Source organism: Corvus kubaryi, unplaced genomic scaffold, assembly GCF_017639235.1.
Source record: "Corvus kubaryi isolate FWS band 111438036 unplaced genomic scaffold, C.kubaryi_AGA036_p1.0 137, whole genome shotgun sequence".
In the NCBI taxonomy this organism is placed as follows: Eukaryota; Metazoa; Chordata; class Aves; order Passeriformes; family Corvidae; genus Corvus; species Corvus kubaryi.
The window spans coordinates 29,436,771-29,459,471 of record NW_024580671.1 but is presented as its reverse complement, the minus strand read 5'-3'; the positions used below and the strand labels follow the sequence as shown (position 1 = coordinate 29,459,471).

The window sequence follows — 22,701 nt, the reverse complement described above, 5'->3', positions numbered from 1 at the left end:
AGTCATGAGGCCAAGTGTTGATGAGGCTCATTAACAGAAGATAGTCCGGAGGGAGTTATCTCTGAGTCAGGCGGCAGGACAATGATGGGCCATTAACAGAAAGATAGTCTGGGGGGAGGAGGCAAGGAAACATTGCCCCACCTGATTTCAACAGCTCATGAGGATGGTAATAGAATACACTGCAACCCAGGACAATTTTACAAAGGCAAGAAAATAGCACTAAAGATACTGCAAACAGTTAATAGATGTAGCCAAGTTACAAAAATGTAGATAATTACATTTAATATGAAAGAATGTAATTATGCATATTCATTCTTATTTCCCTACAGTGAATATTTACCTCGAACTTTAAGCAGCTCTTCAAAGTTTTAACACAAATCTTTTCAATATATTTTTGCACAGCTAAAATGTAGAAATCTTCCTACAGTCTTAAGAAACTGCGTTTTTCATATTTCTCTATAAAGCTCAGCAACATGGGCAAAGCTGTATATGGTATTTAATGCACCAAGCTTTTATGACAGTGTTTATAGTTAAAGTCTTCATATCAGCACCTACTTTCTTCCAAATTTCAGGATCAAATCCGGCAAAATTTTATTCCTGTAAATATTGCACAAGACCAGTTTTGTCAATTTCTTTGAATATTTTCACACGTAAGAATTTCTCACATAAGACTTTCTCTTGTTTAATTTACACTGGACAGTGCTACACAAAGCAAAAGAAATCAAGCTCAAGTTCTTTTACACGTCATTTTTGAAAGGAAGTAAAGAACAAAGTGTATTTTACCTGAGTCTCCACACCTTGCTCAAGCAACCTTTTAGCCTGGTTTTCCACCTCAAGACGAGCTCTTGCAATAAAAAGCAGGTCATTTTCAATTACTTCAATTCCAGACAGATCTATCCCTTGAGAAAGATAATCTATAAAAGCAACAAAACATTGATAAGCACGACACAGGATAATGGAACATTTTAAGCATGTTAAAACATTTCAGAGTTACAGTCAGTTCCAAGGGACATTTTTGTGTACAACACTTGACAATACAATACATCAAAATAATGTCTTATACCACAAAAACTGAAAATCAAAGGATTATTACTCAAGAAAACCTAGATATTGAATACACTGAATTTACTTCAACTTCTCTAGACCCAGAGGCTGCCAGAGAAGTGCAAAACATGAGTTCTAGGAGCTGCAGAATCAAAATCACAGGCCAAAAAGGGGCAAGAAGTCATATCCTTGTCCCAAAGAATTAACTAGATCATTAAACTTCTCCAACCAGATGTTCAAATAAGCAAAATTTGCTCTAAGATCTGAAATTAAAGATGCATTAAAAGGTTCAAATTATACTTCAAATATTTAAATGGCACTTCTAAACATCTGGGATCAAACACAAAAGAATGGCAAGAGAAGAAAAGAATACAGTCTTTTCCTTTTTAATCACAGAATCATCACAAAATTTATTACTAACATGGAAACCACCATCAATAGGGTAGCTACAGATTACTGGGCTGGACTGGCAACTGCAGCAATAAAATCTATTCAAATTCAACTTTTTTCAATGGCTTTTTTTCCCTCCTTTTTTATTTTTCTGGATTTAAGTCAACACAATTCCCAATGACTAGGTAGCCTAGGCCTTTACACTACTGCTTATCTCTAACGCAATGCAGGACTACTCTCATTTACAGAGTTTTCAACATTTTGCTTAATCAAGCAGGTTTTCCCCTGCTTTTTTTGAAAGATCAAATAAAACTAACAAAATAATAGCCAAGGCATTTCACACAGTATCAGATACTTCCTTCATAAGATGATGTTCCACTATTTCCATTTATAAACAGCCCTCTATGACTTCCTAATAAAGTTATCTTCCTTTTAGTCCTCACAGTAAGTTTATTAAAGCACAGACTTAAACATTTTAACTAGGCTAACTGAACTTTTAAATCTTTGCCAAATAACCTTTCACTTTAGTAGCCAATTATTTTTGTTTATTCACAATAAACTAATCTAATTCTCAGATTAGTTTTAGCAATCACATGTTCACAACTGAACACAAAATTCCAAATGAATCATTTCACAGCTATGTAGAGAACATCCCTGCATCTGCACAAGAAAAATACCATATAAGAAATGAAAACAAAAAGCTTGCTGAAATACTGCATGAAGCTTAGTAAGGCATAAAGGAAATCATCTCTCTTAACAGTACAGTATGCAAATGCTTTCCTCTGCATGGGTTTGTTTAAAAATGGATCAGAGGGGTCAAAGGTCAGCCAAGCAGCAGGACAGCACAGGCTATTCATGAAGCCCTGCGTGCTTTTGCCATGGGCTACAGCAGCCACACTTACCCCTTATTTCCCTGCAACTTTTTGCTGTGACTAAGCTGCATCTCTACAGGTGGTCAGGCATGTGAACCCATTAAAACTAACATTAAACTCCCACAAGTTTCAATGAGCAAGTGTCTTGGATGTGAAGACTAGTTTTCTGACCCTTTTCTTTTAGCTGCACAGAAAAACTAAAGGAGCAATGCACTATCACAAATTCAATCAACTGCCATAGTAAACTCTGAAGAAGTTTCTTGCCAACGTGAGATTAAAAAAGGTGAAATACTACCAAATATTTACATGTACCACAGATACAAGAACTGCTTGTAGTTCACTTGTGGCATAAAGTCATATTCTGGAAGCCCAGGCTGCTTAAACAAAACAAAATTAAAATATGGCTATGATCTCCTAAATCCAGAGAAAATCTGAGGAAGACAACTAAAAAAGGTACCATTTCTTCCTGCCGTGTTTTATCTCAAAATCTAAATTAAGTCACTTCAAGTGCTAAAAATCTAATCCTTCTGATGGTTTTAAGAAAAGAACAGAAAGACCATGCTGCTTTGGCTCCTCCAAATACCTCCATCTGTGTCTCAGACTGGCAGCCACCTCCTGCTAAACTGTTAAAACTGGCAGCTTTGTTCCAAATATTCTGCAATCCTAACAAAATGTCTTGGGACGATGCATTTCAAAACAGTGGGCCTTTCTGTAGGTTCAGTGGCTAGCTGTACTTCTACAGATGCTCCTAGTTGCTACTCCAACAGTAAGGAAGCCCTAGCAATTACAGTTTTCAAAAGAAAAGCACTTTTCATAAGGACAGCAGGTCTATGTCAGAAACACCTGCAAGTGTTTTCCTGCCATTCTTATGTGAGAGCAGAAGCTGCAACACAGGTAGGGTATGTGCCTTTTGATAGTTTTTGTCATCTAAGCAGACAACACAATATTAGAAATCTCTACACTTGTGTGCTTTCAAGAGTGATGTTGCTATCTTGAACAACACAATGAAACCCAGCAGAAAGGCAGCTGACACAACAGCAGCCAGATCATACCCAGAATGCCTGTGCATTTCCTATCTGTTTTATTTAAAATACTGTAGAGGAACTCACACATTCCAACTGGTCAATTTTAGTTAGTTAAGAAACCCTGTCAAGTGAAATACAACAAAAATACAATAGGTTATTAATTACAGGGAGTAGCAAATGTAGGATTTTGCTTCAGGCACTTGTGTGATAATTATTTCTTGCCATGCACAGTCAGTCAATAACACTGTGGTCGTGATCAGAGGTGAGCGGGACATGGGCTGTAAGGTACTTGTGTCTTCTTGTCAGGAATTAAGCAAAAACAATGGCTCACCCCTCAACTGACACGGACTCTGGGGACTGGGGTCCAGTTTAAAGTGTGTCAGTTTTCCGTCTGCTTTAACCTTAAAGCTCTGGAGTAAAACTATTACTGTATTAACTCTAATAGATTTAGTGAGTATATATTTATAACTGACAACTCTCCCTTAAGAGATTTTAAAAGCACATATATAACATTTTGTTACCTTTGGGAAGACTTGTGCTTTAAACAAATTAGAACCTAAGTATCTTGTATCACCATGTGCCAGGGCTGGAGCAGCCACCAAGGCATCGCCCTCTCAGAAGCACCACATGCTGTTCCAGCCACTTCTCAGCACAGCCAAGGAGCAAATTAGAGGAGGGAGCTATAGTCCCGTAACCATTCCTCTACCTCTCATCCCTCTGACAATTCTACCTCTTTATATAGGTTCATGAACATAAAGGCAAATCCTTAACACTCTCATAGGGTATTGGTATTGCTTCCCTTCTATCACACCCTATTATGCTTAGAATGCACAGCTGGAAATTACTTTTTAAGAACTGAAAATACCGACTGCCTGCTGAATCCTTTTCTTGAACAAAAATATTGTATGTCAAGGCAGAATACACTAAGACCTAGGAATAAGTGACATTTTATAATCTACTTCAGCCTACCAAAGGGTTAGAACTTCGTATTTTTTTAATAAAAAAAAAAAAAATTGTCACTACAATTCTAAATTTTCTTGATTTACTAAACCTGAACAGCTTTTCTAATCTACTGGTGAGATGCTTCTTGAAAATGCATTTTTTAAACCAATATTTCTAAGATAGTTATGTAAGAGGAGAGTCATAGACAGAGACCAACCCAATATGCAGATCATCAGGCAGAAAAACAGTACTTTGAGCAACACGGTTAGCTTTCCTTAATCTAAATGACTCACCAACACAGATTCTTTCTATTATGTGATCTCATTTTTTAACCTCAAATATTCTTTGTGATAATACAGAATCAAGATAAAAAATTAAAACTTCCTGTAGGTATTAAAATGTTTTGGAACAGAAACGACTATGAAGCTCATCCCTATGAGCTCCACAAAAACTATATTACATTCTTTATATAGACTGAATTGATTTTGAGCTTTTGCTAGAAATTAGAGAATCAACAGAAGTCTACTGAGAACAATCAGCTGCACTAACAAAGAGTTAGTAAAGAAGACAGTAATAAACCAATGTGATTAAGCTGCATCACTCAAGAGGCTACTTGAGTCAAAAGAGAAACTCTTCTGTGGTCTGAGAAGTAACCTCAGTGATAGAAATGATACCTTAGGTTTTAACTTTTATATTTTTCAAATTCTGTACTGCTTAATAATAAAGAGGGGGAAAGAAGCAAATTAGAACATCTGAAGTGGATTCCCCAGAAGCAAACACCTGAGATCTGCAGACACATAACTCCCCTCAAATGCAAGAATGCAATGACAAATTAAGAGGTGTTCCATGGGAGATTGGGAAGGGGGGGAGAGTATATTAATGGAAAATAACCTATTTCTGAAATTTTAAATAAAATCATAGAATGATAAAATTACAGATCTTTGTTTGCCTGTTTGAGGAAGGTTTGAATTATTTCTCTTTCATTGATCATTTGGTTTACTTGGTTCTGCAGTCTTAGTTGCAGATAATATTGGTGATATCTGTACCCTAAGAAGACACTGCTATTTTTCCATAATGAAGAAAAATTACAATTTTTGAAGAAACTACTAATTTAAATTCCAAAAAGCCAATTCCAAAAGTCAGGTCTAAATGATACCCAAGAATTCTGCTTGGATTTAAGTATGTAGAAGACGAGAGGCTACATGATTTATCAAGAACTACTATAGAAAACTCATGTGTGCATTAGTAGAAGATGTTCATGAAACTGAACCTAAACTGCTACTGGCAATATTTATTTCTGTTATCTTCCATGGTCTTAAAGGAAATGTTAGTTACAGCACTAGCTATGGAAAAGGAAGGATATCCTGTTTGCCTCACTTGTATCTGAACCAATGACCCAGGATGCTGCTGGGCCCGAATATGTCAATTTGTTTGGTTTTGTCAATGCAGCTAATTTAAAACCAAAGCCCTTAAAACAGAGCTTGAGATCCCAATACCTCAGCAGAAGACCAATGCTCACCCTTTGGTGAAAGCAACCTAGAGTTCTACATTATATCTCTAGACTCTAGGTGGTATAGGCAAACACCCTAACTCAAAGAACAATAGTCTGCTGCTTGGAGACACTTAAATTTGCCATGCAATTGATGCATGGAGCAGGTGGGGAATAGCAAGAACAGGCACATTTCTAAGTCTTCAGAGTGGAAGCTGATGCCTCCAAAAAGAACCTTTGCTCATGTTCTGTTTAAACCAGACTAATTCTCCACTTAGGCTGAAATGACTGCCACACACTCTGCACCAGGCACCAGAGTAATTGCTGAAGTAAGCCTTATATTAAGCCTTTAAATCAAGTGAAAGGGATTCCACTACAGGTACTATTAAACAATATCTTACAGCCATCTCATACAACTTGAGCTCTTCAGAAAAAGATGTTCATTCCTATCAAAACTGCATAGATTACAATGCCTTGTAAAGTATTCAAAATAAGAATGTAACTGCTGTATACTAGGTGCCATATACAATGTCATATATTTTAGATATACTTTACAAAATTGTTAATTTTGAAATTTTTTCTGCAGGTATTATTAATTCATTATTAAAGAGAAAGAAAAATTTATTTTACTAAAATCTAGTTAGTTACAAAACTCTTGGTATCCTTCTTTCCTATTCCTACAGGGCAAAATTCCTGCAAACATTTCTTCAGTGAAATAACAGAGAAAAAAATCTGTGTCACTACAGTGCCATTAAGTTCCTATGAAATCCGGTCCTTATTTAAGCAATTTCTACCATCTTAAAAATTAACTACTTGTATGCATAATACATAAGATTTCAGTTTTTAGCTGTTTGAACAACATTAAGTAAGCCAAAACTGTCCTGCTGGAGACAGAAACTGAGTGGGGCCCCTTGGCTCTGTATTTCTGTTTGTTTTCTCAGACAGCACATTAACACACTCTGTTTAAGTCCAGAAAAGGAAATAGAACATATTAGACAACCAGGTATAGTTTCTGATAGATGTCCCTAATGAAGGGGAACATAAAGACACAGCAAAGCACTTCTCAGCTTTTCATTTCAATCCAAGACTGTTTTCATTTTAAAGAAATCAGGCCAACAGTACCAAAACCAAACTGGTGGAAAGCATACAAGTCAAAGAAAGCAGAACTTGAACTGCTCATTTAAACACAGACAATTATCTTGTATTGTAAAACAGATGTGTCATGTACTTTATATTGTTATAGAATGGTTTGGTGAGAAGGGGCCTTTAAAGAACATCTAATTCAACCCCTCTGCATGGGCAGGGGCACCTTCCATATCATGTTGCTCAAAGCCCTGTTCAGCCTGACCTTGAACACTTCCAGTGATGGAGCATCACCTTAGCTGATCAAAGCTTTACTTCAGAAGAAAACAGAAAATACAACACTAATTCAGAAGCCATGTAGGTATGAAAAAACTGAACATTTTCTAGAATGTTAAAACAAAGGGAAAAGTTTTAAGTGTAAAGCCAGATTGGAATAAGAAAAAATGGAGTGTCATCCTGCACTTGGGATCAGCTTTGTTTCTTCCAAAAGATTGTTCCTGATTTTTTTTTGTAAAATATGGTTTATGTTAAAATATTTAGTAGTGCTTTAATAATCATCTATGTCCAATCCTATCTACAGAGGAGATCTGCTGTTTCTCTCCAGACTGCATGCAAAAATATAAAAAAACACACCCTGAAATGAGAACAATTATGGGGGAGCAGTGAGGAAGACTGACTAGCTATTTTTAAATTATGTTAAAACTGCATTTAAGTTGTCTTGATGGAAGAGTTAATTCCTACTGCTCTCTGGGCTGGAAATCAGATGCCACGCAGGATCTGGAACTGATGGAAATGAGTTTGATATCTATTTTTATCATCATCACTGACTTAACAATGAGCACCAAATTTTGGAGACATTCCTGTGAAAATGCCATGATTCAGAAAATAGCTTAACACACCAAGACAAACACTACTTAGGTCTAATCACAAGTTATACCACACGACTCCCACACTCACTTAGGCCTAAAGCAAGAGTTGTTGAACTCCTTTAAGGTTCCCCCTCCCACGCACCATTAGATCTCCCCCATTCCTCCCCCTCACCCTTGAATACAAACTCACAACCTTACTTCACCACGACCTACTAAACCTGCTTTCTATTTTGCCCTCCGCTGCCTGGACTACCGACTCCATGGGGTGCAGGCAGCAGCCCCACATCCAGCTGGTGGCTGTTTAATGCCATTGTTAGTAACCTGGGTGACAGAGCAGAATTAACCCTCTGTGAGCTTATGGGTGTCAGCAATCTGAGGAAGTGCTCAGCACCCTGGAGAGCAGGGCTGCCATTCTGAAGAACCTTAGCAACCTTGAGATGAGGACAGACAAAAACATTATGAAGTTCAACAAAAGCGAATTAAGCCCTGTTCACCTGGGATGGCACAGCCCTGTCCACACAAGCAGGTTGGGTGCTCACTGGCTGGAAAGAAGCTTTCAGAAACAGACCCAGCAGACAGAGAATTTAACTTAAACCAGCAGCACATCCTTGAGACAGAGGCAGCCAGCTGTGTACTGGACTGGGTGTACCCAGCAGGTTGAGGGAAGTCATTATTCTTATTATTTGGCATTTGTAAAGCCGCTGTACTCCATGCCTCCCAGTAGAAGAGAGACATTGACAAATTAGTCCAATAGGGAACCACCACGACAGGGGACTGAAGCATGTGAGTGTGAGGAGGGGGCTGAGAGAACTGAGTCTGTTAACCTTGAAAAGAGATGGTTAAGAAGAGATCTAACTGCATCTTCTGCTACCTGACAGACAGACATTTCCCAGAGGTGCACACAGATGGGACAAGAGGCAAGAGACACAAGCTACAACATAGGAAATTCTAGTTAGACATGGGGGGAGAACACTTTACTTATGGTTCTGTACACTTTACCCATGGAGGATATTAACCTGCAGAAATGCACACATTGTATTTTAATATAATTACAATTGATAAACTGTGAAACATTAGGATCTAGAACTTGAAAAATCACCCTAAGCTTCTTAAGCCTTCCCTCAAAACAGGCTGATTTTAGAAACTTCCTTAAGAGCTCCCAAAACATTTTTAGTAACTAAAACTGCATCTTTTTCTAAATTCTCTGTGATAAAATACTCATACAGAATTGTAACATTCATGCCATTCAATAGTACTTGGGTGGAGCTGAAACCAATTTCAGCCCAAGTATTCTATCTGAGCTATGGCCTAGAAATCAGAAAATATTCAAAAGAAAATTTCTTATACCAGTGGCCATAAATTAAAAGCATAACAGGTCTGTAACATGAAACAAAAGTTATAATCATGGAAACAAACCCAGTTATCTATATAACTTAGAAAGTCCACATTTTATTCTGACAATTAAGAGTGTTCATTAAAAATAAACAGAAAAACCCCCACTTCTCCACAATAAAATCATTGAAGTTTAATTTAGACACTGCACAGATAAGGAACTGCTCTTCAGATGCACATGGACTTTCAAAATCAAATTTATTCTGGCAACAAAACAATAATACCTCTAAAAGTCAATATTCCTCTTGGGCTTTTTTTGGAGCAAAGTAAAAATAAAACATGTTGCCAGTAAAAATCTAGTTGTCCTATTTCAGTTTTGAACAGATTTCATAGCATCATGGATGCAAAGCAAATGTACAGCATGTGTGAAAGAGATGAAAACAGAAAAGGGGACAGAAAGGTATAATATGGAACAGGAGAGAGATGTCGCCCAAGTGAGGCATTACAGAAGAAATGAACTTTAGCTTTGAAAGAGAATAACAGAATGCTCAAAAATAACAGACAGGAAATTATGAAGGAATGTAGTGAAAGAATACAAATACAGATCAGTTCATACAGTTTGGTCTTATTAATCTGTAAGAATAATTTAGTGCCATCATACGCTTTCCACCTTGACAAGTTCCTTCCCACCCCCACCTAAGCCCATAGCTTTGCACTGCTTGCTCATTACCAAGGCCAGTGGTAATGCTCATTTCTGCTCAAATTTCAGGAGAGCATTCAAACCTGGAAAACAAAGAGGCGAACAAAGCTTGTGTTTAATAAGTTTCATACAGACAGTAAACAGGATTTTTACTGTCTCGAAAATATTTCTTAACATCTCAACAGGTGAACAATAAGCAGTCCTTGAAATGGAGCATCATATCAGTATATAAAATGAAGCAGGATGAAAGGAATGTACTCTCATATTTACCAGAGATAATGCATTGAATACATCTTAAAACTGCACCAAAAACCCATGTAAAAGAACTATGCCCTTCCAAATGGAGTGGATTAAGTAAACCATCTCCTTCCTGAACTGGGAAACTGAAAGACTCATCTAAATGAAGGTATATGAGCTTGGCTGTCTTTTGTTTGCCTAAGTTAGTGTCATCACTAAAGCCATGAAAGCCAGCAGAATAGTTATGAGCAGAGAGATGCAAAATATAACCTAAATTTACATGTTGGCCTGAAAATACAAGTCTTTTTGGCAGCTTTTACATATTATTAATATGTTATCATTCAATAGCTAAGTAGAATTTCTCAATATAGAGCATTATGTAAACGTGTGATGATTCAGTTTCCATCAGTACCATCCCATGTTGCAATAAACCATGCAATGATAAAAGAAAATGAAAGAAAATGATCATGTGTCTCAAGAATCTTAGTCAAAAATAACTTCTTTCAAACATCCCACCAGTTGCTGAGAAGGCAAAGATGGCTGACTCTTCGCTGAATCACTGCCTTTGAAGGAGGGCAGGGGAGATTTTGGTTAATTTGTGAGTTTTAATTCATGATGTTAATGGTTAATGACCTAATTTTTGAATACTTTACACCTGGATACAGGTATACATGGACAGGCACAGACTTACAGGTCTACAAGTCTACAATTACCATACTGAACTAGCTAGTTTGCACTTAATTTTGTTCTTTTTGGTGAGATATATCCTACATTTTTTGAGTTTATACCATTATTTTTGCACTAATATGTGAATCCAAAAATGTAGCTTGCCCATGAGAGAACACAGGTAGTTTCTAACATACACTTGTAAATGCCAGGAGACGCTTTAGGATCAGTAGTGCTACAGTGCTATACAAAGTAATAAAAAAAAAAATCATGCTATCTTGGCCCCTGCATAAGGGGGAATACTACTTTTTTTCTTTACTACATATGTATAAGCTGCAAATATTTCTTTCATATTCCTCTCTCCTTATGGGTCTCTCCTGCCTCTTTTCAACACCCACCATTCACCCTTTCATACTTACACCTTCAGGAAAACACTTCTGCAAAAGCAGAACTGCATTTTCTTTAGTAACAGCTGGGTTAACTCCCTCGGTACTTTAGAATATACATGATTTTTGTCTTCAATAAATGCATGTTTAATTCCTCCCACCTCTCACTTGCCATATCATCAATAACTTCCTGCAACTGGCTGCAGATTTACCTGTTTTTATTATCTTTGGAGTCAACAGATGTTGCATAGGCTATAAATCACACAGGTTTTATGAATCTCAGATACTTTGTAGCAGAGCAAAATGAACCTTGTGTCATACAGAGTGTTTCTGTAGACATGTTGAACAACTGCAAAATTTTAAAACCTCTAGAAATGTATCTTATCTCCTACAGCAAAGCCCTTTTGAAATTTAGAGATCAGCCTATGGCAGAAATCTGCCCAGTCTGCCAGAATTCTTGCCAATTCTTCTAGCAATAATAAAACTTATCAACAGTACTAAAAAGATGGGCAAGAAAAGAATGTTGTTTGAAAGCCAAACTGAACCTAAGAGTGTTCATATTCCAAACACTTGCATTTGAAGTTAGCCAGCACAGATGCCTTTTGACCTTTCAACTGAAATAGTATTTAACCATAATACAGACTGACGGCATTTGCCTGTGATGATTCTTTAATACCTTCTATTTTGTACAATTTGGATAGTGAAACTGAAAAAAGAAGTTTTAAAACCTTTCTCATCCCCTCTACAACATTCACTGCAATTTGATAAAAAAGCTATCTAGATAGAAATTGATAAACTATTACTCTCACCCTTAGCACTTAATGTGATGTTTAGCTGTACCTGCACTAACAAGAACACAAGGAAGCTGAAGGAAATGTCACATCCCCCCCAGCCTAGCCCACATGAGCTGCTCCACAGTGTTCACCACAGCCTGCAAACCTAACACATCACACACTCAAATCATTGCCCAGCTACGAACACCAGTGGAAGGGAATTAGAGCAGCCTACCTGCACAGTTGCTCCTCAAACACAGAACAAAAGGGAGCAATTGCCTAAAGCACACTCCAGGACTGCCTTTACACAGCTGTGGCACATACCTTTCCTGCTACCTGTAAAAGTTCTTTGGCAACATAAATGAACAAGTATGATCTATTGCTACTTTCATGTACACTGACCACGGTTCTCTACAAAAAACACATAGTGTTAAAATTAGGAAGCTCATGCACGTATGAAGATAGAAAATTACCACATACTAAGATTTCACAAAAATGTACTCATCTTCTCAAGATGACTAAATATCAGTGTAAACAGAAAGTGAAGCCATTGTTTTTATTCTATTATTTCAAAATGGATAAAAAATGAAAAGCTAAGTCTTCTCAAATACAGTACCGATGACACATTTGAGTTCTATTATCATTAATGTCACAGAGATACAAAATTAAAAATCAGTATCTGTTGTAGCCTAGTTCAAAGTAATGAGCTAAATGCTACAAATATAAATCCCTTTTTTTTAAAGTTTGCATATCCAAGGAAGAAAACAGTAGTTCAAGCAAGTCTTTCAGTCATCAAAGGCACAAATTGCTAACAGATGGGTGAAAACATCTAATTTAGTGAGTAACTGTTATTAAATAAATAATGCCGATATTTTCTTTGTAGAATTTCATAATTATCTATGAGCCAATGATTGTTACCTACATCTGTCAGCCAATTGTATCTAATAATTAACACAAAAGAGTTGAATGGACAAAAAAATGTACTGCTTGAAGAATAAAATACATTTAGCAATTTAATACTTAAAATAAAATTGACAACAAGTCCGCGACCATTCTATCAAGTAAAACTTTAGATTCACTTAATTTATTTTATGACCTTCTTTGCCATTTTATTTGCAAACTAAGTATGTGAAAAAGGACTTTCTTGTTAGAAAAAAATACACAAGGAAAGCATTGCAAGATGAACATTTGTAGAAACTTATGAAGTCTTTGGGTACAGCTGCAAATTACTTTCTGTGTGTTTGACCCTCCAAAAAAAACCAACACAGGTTAAAATAAGAGAAAAATCAGAAACAGCCAGTCAGGGAAAAGTTAAAAGTCCTAAATTCAGAAGTACATCACACAGAGACCCATGTGAGGAACCTTGCTTTTACGGCTGGAAATGGCCAGAAAGTATGGCAGTAACAGTTGCTCTAGGATATTGGCTCCCCAAAACCAACTTTCACTAAAGCAGCCACAGGCACCAGTAACCAGACAGTCTCAGTTAAGTTTGGCTTGACTGCAATGCCCTTTAGAAGAGGAAGCAGTTTGGTTTTGGATGCTTGTGTACTTATTGGATTGCTGAAATGGTGAGGAAGTGGCAAACAGCATGAGAAGGGCCCATAAGGTCTCCAAAAGCATCAGCAAGACAGCAGCACGCTGTCCCAGCTGTTGACCCAGCACGTTGTTGACCCAGCACGCTGGGGTCAACACTGGTCAGTCATTCTCAGTACAAAAAACTTTTTCCCAGGCTTGAGAGACTGAAATACTGAAAATTCCCAGCTACTGAGCATCTTAAATGAACATGGCTGTCTCAGTACTTGCATCACAGAAGACCTGCAGCATGGCAGAATGGACAGAGCTCGGTGACAGCCACTGCAAATTGCCGCTTGCAGCAGGACTCTTCCCACCATGTGAACCCTATTACATCACTACTTTATATCTCTTTCTGTTTTCTGATCCAATTAAAGTCACTGCAAGTAATTAAAAAGGCAGGATTAGCTGACTGCATTTCAGGAGACGTTACACAGATCATATTTGTAAATAAAATGGCTTTTTAGGACTGTCTGAAGTAGAGGATCCTGGCAGAGGCTCGTGTTAGCAGTGACCTTTGAGAGGCAGAGTTGCCCATCAGATTGGCAGCCCTGGGTCCTCCTGTGATGGCCAGCACAGCCACCAGCAGGCTGCTGGGACAGCTCCCATGGATCTCAGCTCCTTCACTCTCCGAAAGCAAGCACTGCAGAGCGAATAAAACTCCAGGACTACAAGAGTACAAGTACTCCAGATTTAAAAGAACTTCCATTTGATTTATACAAATGATCTAACAATGAAAAGTGTAGTGTCTGCAAGGCACTGACTTTTTTTAAAATCCACATATTTATGCTATCATAAATGAGAATTCAAAATTAAATGCATTTTATAAGACATTTCAGTAACTGGTTGGAAGCAGCTATTGCTTCCTATTTAAAGGAAAAATATATTTTGATTATGTCGTATTATGTTATGAAATAGTTTCAGAGGGAAAAGCAAGAAAGGCCTATTTGTCACAAACTGGATGAAAACTGGACTTCAAAATGTCAAACCTTCCCAGAAAGCAACAATTCCAAGTTTTATCTAACTCTCCTGAAGGTTCATTTTCAACCACAAAGTTAATTATGTTTGATCTGAATTCAGTGAGCGGCGCTAGGGATCAAGGCAAATTGCTGGAGTAAGGGGAAATCAGACAGGTCTTCAAAGTCATTCTAGGTAAGACAGAGCACTCCTTAGGAGCATAAGGTTTCAATAATAAAATTTTGTATTTGATAACAGGAAATAGGAAAATAATTTCATTGGCTCATTTAGAGAATGCCAGTTTTCCATCATCTCATATACAAGTAGTGGCTTGTAAGAAGAAAGGAAAATAGAAGAGGGGTTGATGGGTGGATATTTACAAATAATCACTCAAAGTTCATATGCCACAAGAAATGACAGAAAAATTTTGTATGAAGTCTGTTGCAAGGGTAAAATAAGCAGAACACAATTCTCATTTTAGAAATAGAATGAGGCGAAAAAACTGAAATTGAGCATCATAGGCCCTGCAGCAACTAAGTGGGGGATGTCTGTGCAGACTGACAAAGGGAATCATTTAAAGTTAATAAAATACACAAACCACCAAAAGTACATTTCTGAGAAAAGTAAAAACAGGAAAAGAAAAAAACACCTCCTTGGTTCTTGATAAAGCAGAACATTTCAGAATACTTCTCCATGCTTCATGTCTCTGAGGAGACTAAGTACTGTTTGCATGTATGTTCTTCATTCTACCTTCACTCTCCAAGTAATCGCTCATGCTGCTGTGAGTCTGTCTCTCTCACTCTTTGCCCCAAGTAAAACTGGAAAATATGGTGCATAGTCAGGAAAGAGGAAGCAGAACATGGAGAGGTGGAGAGAGGGATCTAACCCCTCTTTCCTTCCCTAGAAAACATCAAAGGGAAGCATCATCAACAATAGAGTTAAGAGCTAAAAACTGAGTCAGTCCTGAAGAAACCATGGCATAGTTCTACTGTTTTAAAAGAACATTGGTATGCATGTTTTACTGTGTTCTCTATTACTGAACTTTTACAGAACCCTTGCTCTGCATTCACCAGGTTTTCAGAGTCTGAAAACTAAATGGGATCTATAAAGTTCAGGTTCTCAAACTTTATCATGATAATAACATCTAAAAATGTGGAAATACAAAAAAGTAGGATGAGATTTTTCAATCCTACATTGCCACAAGCTAGCAATACAGTCATGGAGGCATAGTACTGACTTGCCCTTTCCAGAGAACATGCAGCAGCTGAGACAGATCTTCAAAGGCATTTTTTTAAAAAACAGGGGCATGGTGGAGGAGTCTGGGCCTGATAACAAAGGATGCTATAGTATCCCCACTTTCGAGTGATATGTTTTATGGAGAAAGGTTGAGGAGCTGTTTTTCAGCTACACTTCTCTCACTGCCTCCTCCTGAAAGCGATCGCTGCTGGCTCCCCTCCAGCGAGGGCTTGAGAGGAATCAAACGATTCGCTGGTGAGGACTGCACAGAGAGCTTGCAGGCAGAGGCAAGACAGACAGCATCCTAATGGGGAAAAAACTGCAGACCAGAGATTTCTCTCACATAAGGGAAAACATGCTGGAGACACTGAAAGGATCTGAGAATTACTGGACATTGAAGGATTAAATTACAGGATTCTCCAATCCCCTTTCACACAGGGAGGACAGAGAAAAGAAGAACCCCAAATCTGCATACACCTTTTATCAGCACTCCAGTAAATCACAGATCCAAAAAACTTCCAAACCTTTCTTGTCAGAAGGATTTTGCTTTGCAAATGTGTTTGGAAATTGGTAACTACCTGACTCATCTCCACCACAGAAGAGTTATTTCATGGTGTATTGCTTGTCACCTGTTATCAACAGTATCCTTTGAACCCGGTTTGAGACTACAGAGCACAATATAAATCTGCCACAGCTTTTTGGCCCTTCCTGCCAAGTACTTGCTCATACTCTGCAAAATTATGCAGACTATTAACCTTACATAAATTTTAAAAGTCTGGGTCTTCCCAAAGAACATGCAGAGGGCAGACTCATAGAAATTCTTAACAGCAGTGACCAGGACCAAAACAGACAAGGAAGAATCATTAAAACCTCTGCCTGAATTCAGGTACAGAAGTGCTGTACAATTCCTGTACAAGAAAATGTACTGAAACAAAGTCCATGAAAAACAAAGGGTGCTGCAACACCTTAATAACTCTACAAAAGGTCTCTAGGTCTCTTGGAAGGAGAGACATAAACCTTAAGTCTCTCTGCTTCATCATCTGAAGCTGAGCATTTACAACAAAGGGAAAGTACAGCTCTTTCTCGATTCAGAAATAAATTTACCAGATAATCCTAAATATTTCAGTATGAAAGAGCATATCAACCCTAACAAACTTTTTCTTTATCTACAGCACAAGGTTCCTAGAAGATTCAAAAGTAGTTACTGTAAGATTTATACTAAGTTAAATATTAATGTAAATATTTCTAAGAACTCTTAGCTTCTAGTTTCAATTTAATTATTTTATAGACTTACTTAATATGTTATTGCTTAATGTGCTTAAAATGTTTTGACTAGTTCAGTCAATGTTGAACAAAGAAAAAAGAGTGCAAATGATTTAAGAAGACTGTTCTTCATCTGGAAACAGTTTTCCAACACACAGTGATAGGTTTTCTGCCCATCTGTTAAACCAGCCCCATCAAATTGTTTTGAGGACAAAAAAAGGGGATAGAAAAAAAAGACTCACAGTATTCATCATGATTCACCCAGTATTTTTCACTAGCTTTGCTTACTAAAGTGTAACAAAGTTGATTCTATATTCTATTCTTAATACATATTAAGTCCAGCTCTAGATCACAAACTTTTCTTAGTGTACCATCCTGGCAATGAAGCGAAAGGTCTACAGCACTTTTATGCCAAAAAAAGGTTAAGTGTACAAAAGGGCTTCTGCTGGTGCACTGTATCCCACTTCACTCCAGAGCTAATGCAGGCTGACTCGGCAAAAATGCATTTACACCATTATGTGTATGCTGAAAGGAGGATCTGGAAGAGCCCTGACAGCAAAACTTCTGTCATGCAGCCCGGACCGAAGCCACGCAGGCACCTCAGCACCGGCAGAGCACAAGGCTGGGGCATGTGGCACGAGGCTCTGCAAGAGGCACCTGCTTGGCTTTCCAGCCAGTGCCCTGAGCACGCACCGCCAGGCACACAGCGAGCTGAGAATTAAGAATGATGCTGTCACACAGCACTGCATGGGCTGCTGCTCAGCAAAAGTCTATTATAAGCAAGCTGATCTTCAGCACAGCTCACACTGCAATCAAACTGCTCTGCCATGAATTAGTATTTCCCCAGTTTTCAGACTAAACAAGCAAACAAACAAAATAAACAACAAAACCCCCAAACAAACTACTGAACAATACACGACGTTTTGAAACAGAGATACTGAGTGTGTGCAACTTTCTCAAGTAAGGCAAATCATTCAATGTGGGACACTTGGATATAGATAGTTGCCTGGTTCTGTAGATGAGCTATTTTTCTCTTAATGGCAGTAACAGTAAATGAACTCAGTATGTTAAAAACAATGTCGCAGCAAGCAAAAATAATTCAAACCCAATTCAAATTGCTCCAAAAATGATTGTATAGGTCTCATAAAATGAAAGTGCATTAAATAAGCAGGAAAGATCAATAAGACCAAGAAGTAACTGCATATTGATCAAGGAACAAAACCGCAGGTAATTGTCTGATGCTTCACCCCAATTCACTGCTTCTCCTCATACAGCAGGGCTCCTCTCCATGAATCCCTTACACCCTGTCCCAGCAACTAGACAAACTGCCACTCTTGTTCTTCTCCCATCCTGTAAGTTTTAAAAATAGTGTTAATACTTACATTAGATGTACTATATTTCTACTGGTTTATGACACTAAGCCCTAATTTTAAATTCAAAAAGTAACAATAGGTGCTTGGTGGATGGATGAAGGATGGAATTTTAAGTCAGCTTTTGACAGAAAGGGGATAGATTGTGCCGCAAAAACAGCTAATGAAGTATAAAAGAGTTTTAAAAATACAGAATAATGAAATCACAATAAAAATGTCAAGGAAAAAAACTTTACTAAAATTTCTTCAACATACTATGGTCACAGAAGGCTTCCAGCTCAAACATGAAAATGGTTGGAAGGCTTAAGGACTCTGCAGATCATGGGATGGAATAAACTCTACAAAGAGAGAAACCAAAGATGAAACCATTCTTTTACGTGGGAAGGCTGCTCTGCCATTGACTCTTATCATTCCAGTTGTTCAGGGTTTGTCTTTTGCTTTTTACCTTTTACTTGATTTTTTTTATTAAAATGTATTAAAAGGCCTACAGAATTCAATAGTGTTAACACATTTATGCTTTATCAGACATGTAACCTTATGTAAAAAAATCAAATGAGTTTATTACCTTTTATTAAACTCTTTCCCTTAGTAGTTACAAAGAATGACATAAAGAATGTGCAAACTTTGCTAGCAAAATGGCTGTGGTCAATTCTTGTCTCAGAATCCATGCAAAATTAATTACTTTAATATTCTCATCCACACTTAGAAAAATGTATTTAAAACCCTAACAGATACCATGGCAATCTCAATCCAAAGCATGCAGATTACACCAATAGCTATGTGCAATGTCAAAGAAATGCTATTACAATAGACATAAAGCAAAAATTAATTGGCAAAACTTATTTCCAGGAGTACTGCTTGGATTTCTGATAGTGTCTTTTACTTGTTATGTCCCAGGAGTGACACCTATGCAAGGAACAAGCACCTGTGCATGGCAGAGGTGCAAGGAGAAAAGAATCATAGGAGAACAATTTATATCAATTAACCAGAGATGGAAGTCGGTCTTTAATCCACTGTGTCTAGGAAGCTTCATGTTAAAGCAATAAAAAACAGAACTCTGTAAAGTTTTGGGTTGTATGGACATCAAGTTTTCACTATCTTACTCAATTAGTATCTCTTCTGATTTCTATTTACTCAATAACTCATTAGAGCTAATTAGCACACGCCTACAACATATAAAGAAGTAATGCAAAAATTAGTTGTGGAAAAAGCACTCAAAAATTTCAAAGCAGAAATACAAATTCTTTAGAGAACAGAGTTGAGCAGAATAACAAATTTGGGAAGAAAAAGTGTCAGATTACGTGGTATTGAAACAAGTACCTTCAGTAAGGATAAACTGTGTGTGGGAAAAGTTTTCAAATGGCAATTAGACAAGTTCAGATTATTCAGATAATACTTGTTATCAGCTTTTTTCAAATGTTCAATCACTGCCCTTCACGAAAGAGCTTAGGTGGCTCCTATGTATATTCATAGTAATTCACTTACTTAATTCAGCTATTTGCTCATGTTTTAGAGGAAGAGGGATTGATTACTTGGCATAGGAGAGGGATAATGATAGTGCCTTACAAGCCAGTGAAGAGCAGTGGTCACTAACCCCTGGAGCAGTCCCAGTCTGTGGGGCAATGATCAGCGCCCACTCCGCGTCAGATGAGCCAAGCTCTCACAGCCTGGGCCCAGTCCTACACTCGGCACTGAGGCTTTACTTGCCCCCGTAGCTGTGCAGGTTATTAAATGATCCAAGTGCACAGATCTCATCAGGATTAGGCCTCCTATGCTCTTAACTGCTCCTAGGAAACTATCCAATACTCGTGTATCAATTCCAAGTATTGATCCAGTAAATTTTAGCATGCTGGTTGCAGAGTAGAAACAAAACCCAGCACTATCCCCTTCCCTAGGGAGTTGGTTTTTTTTCATGTATAGCTTTCGTTTCTCCAAGCAGATAAAAGCCTTTACTAATCAGTCAGGGCTACATTCAGTAAATGTAAACATTACAGATAAGTATTCTGGTGAAATAATCTTCTTAAATTCTATAAAAATGTATTATTCAACCAAGGAGGATTCCCTTCTCCACTCCAATTACACATACCTAACACAGGTGACTTTTTTTTTACTCTAGAATTTTATTATGAGGGTGGAAGGGGACAGGGCAAAAGACTTCTATGGAGAACAGGTCAGGAGTAACACTACTGGCCATGAAGGTTAGTGCAAAGGCAAGAGAGCACGACAAACATCAGGACATGGCAGAAAGGATGACAAGAACATCAGGTAAATAGCAAGCACCGCCACCAAGAAACTGAATATAAAACTTCAAAAATTACGGTAGATGCCCATTATAGAATAATTTTAATGAACTTGCAAAGACAGTATTTCAGACTAATTTAACCAAGGAAAACTAAATGAAATCTCCCTGAAATAAAATAGGCTATACAGATGGAAGTCTAGTACTGTGGGTTTTACCTTTGGGAGTTGCAGCCTGCACAAGATTCTATTCTTTCATTACAAATCTGTTGTGTGGGGGGCGGAGGAGGAGTAACTGTGTTACAGGGATAAAAAGAATAGCACAATTGTTGTAAGAACATCTAGTTTTCTCTATGTATTTCTATCCATCACAATCCATCCTGAACTTCACATCTATTTTTTCTCATTACCTTACCCTATACCATGTCAGTAAAGAATATTTTAATGCTGGAAGGGAATCACTCCATAAATAAAAGTCCCTGAACAGGACATCACAAATTCATTAGTGAAGATCATTAAACAGCATTCGTTTTAAGAGAACAGAGAAAACAAAGAGAGCTGATCAAGCTCCATCAGGAGAGTGAGGAGGACTGGCAGGAATAGCAGCTGTGCTCGAGCTCAGATTGGATTCATGTTGGCAGAACTGTGAAATAAAGCCTACAACATACTGTGCCTTTATGAATCCTGCTTTCCCAATAAAAGGCATCCAAGGAATTTAATGCTTATGTTTTGCCTTTCATAGGCTGTTTTAGCTAGGATGGCTTCTATACAACCGGATTTGTAGAAGTCCAAGATGCAATTATTTAGACACGCTGCTCCTTCGAATGGTGCCCTCTAACAGATACACTAACACAGCCTCATTCATCTGAGTACCTCCAAGTGCTTCATAAATGCCAATTGAACAGATGCCACAGATCTGAAAAACATTACTGCCGGAAAATTTTCTGCTATCTGACTTGGTTACAATAGTACGTTTTATTATACAGTAGAAAAGGTCAGTGCAAGGAGAAGAGTTTAAGCTATACATTTAACAGCATTTTCCCGGTATCAATTTTAATAATACATTTTTCACAGTCAATTTTGCAAGAGTCAGGTTCCTCCTGTACCAAGAAAAAAAAAACACTAAAAACTACATTAAAAGACCCAAGAGTTTCTTCGGAACAAAATTAAAAACAAAAAGTTATGTGAGACATACACAAAACCCTAAACTTCAAACAAATACAGAGGTATATGGAAGACACGTATGTAAAAAAAATCCTTCTTATTTAAAAAAAATGTAAAAACATACATTTAGGATTACATTTAAGAGAAATTTATGCATATTTTGTACCCTGGTCAAATGAAAAAACTTAAGTCATTTTATTTCATCGAATCACTCATTTCTGGGCATAGAATACAAAAAAAGAGGAAAAACCTAAAGAAAGAATGGATGGAGAAATGTGTAGGAAGATCTCAAAGTACATAAATATAGTGTTGTTCTTTGTGTTCCCATGTCAAAAGTACAAAAGTAGGTCACCTATTATATATTACAACAGGGCAATATAAACCAACTTCTTCTGACTACCTTGCTAGGGGGAATGTTTTTGAGTATAACATTACATAATACATTCATGCAACTACCTTAACCTGCTTTAAATAAGTAACACTTCAGAATTTGTGAAACTGATGAACCAAAACTTCCACAGCTCAGACTTTCAAACCTGAAACTCGGGCTAGAAACAGAAGCTCAAGCCCAGAAACTTCAGGATTTCAATGATTTGTTATCTTCTGAGCAAGAATTCAGAGAAGTTCTCTAAGAATGGGATCACTACACTCATGCATTCTCAAGGGGGATCACCTATGCAGGGAAACTGAGCAGCGTAACTATTTTCCTTCTACAGGTATGTATACCAGTTCTTTTTTTTCATCTACCCTCTTTCTGAACCAACCTCATAACCCTGATTTCTCTGCTACTATAGAACAGTAAAGTATTATTTTATAAATCAAGCTTCAGTTCAAAAGGAAGAAGAAAGTGTCATTCACTGCAATTCAGAGGCAGGTGAAAGGGCTGCAGTGTAATGTTCCAAGACAGAATTGCCTTTTCTTTGTGCTTTTCTTAGGTTCTGTCTAAGCAAGCTGCCAATTTATTTAATCCATCCATGAATGAAGGTAAAAAGGATTTGTCCAAGACGACACATAGTTACAAAGTAGAAACTGTAAGACATCACTGTCTATTGAACTCTCTTCAAGACTAAAAATAAACTTCTCCAGTCTTAAA

At 37.5% G+C, this 22,701-nt stretch overlaps 1 protein-coding gene across 2 annotated transcripts in view; it reads right to left on the bottom strand.

Annotated features, from left to right (window-relative positions):
• The window catches only part of COG5 (component of oligomeric golgi complex 5), a 178,092-nt gene that overhangs the window by 103,387 nt on the left and 52,004 nt on the right, over nt 1–22,701 (bottom strand). For both annotated transcript variants that reach the window (XM_042018341.1, XM_042018342.1), the window contains exon 7: nt 784–914. In XM_042018341.1, coding sequence (XP_041874275.1) covers nt 784–914 — 131 coding nt within the window. The remainder of the gene's footprint in view (nt 1–783; nt 915–22,701) is intronic.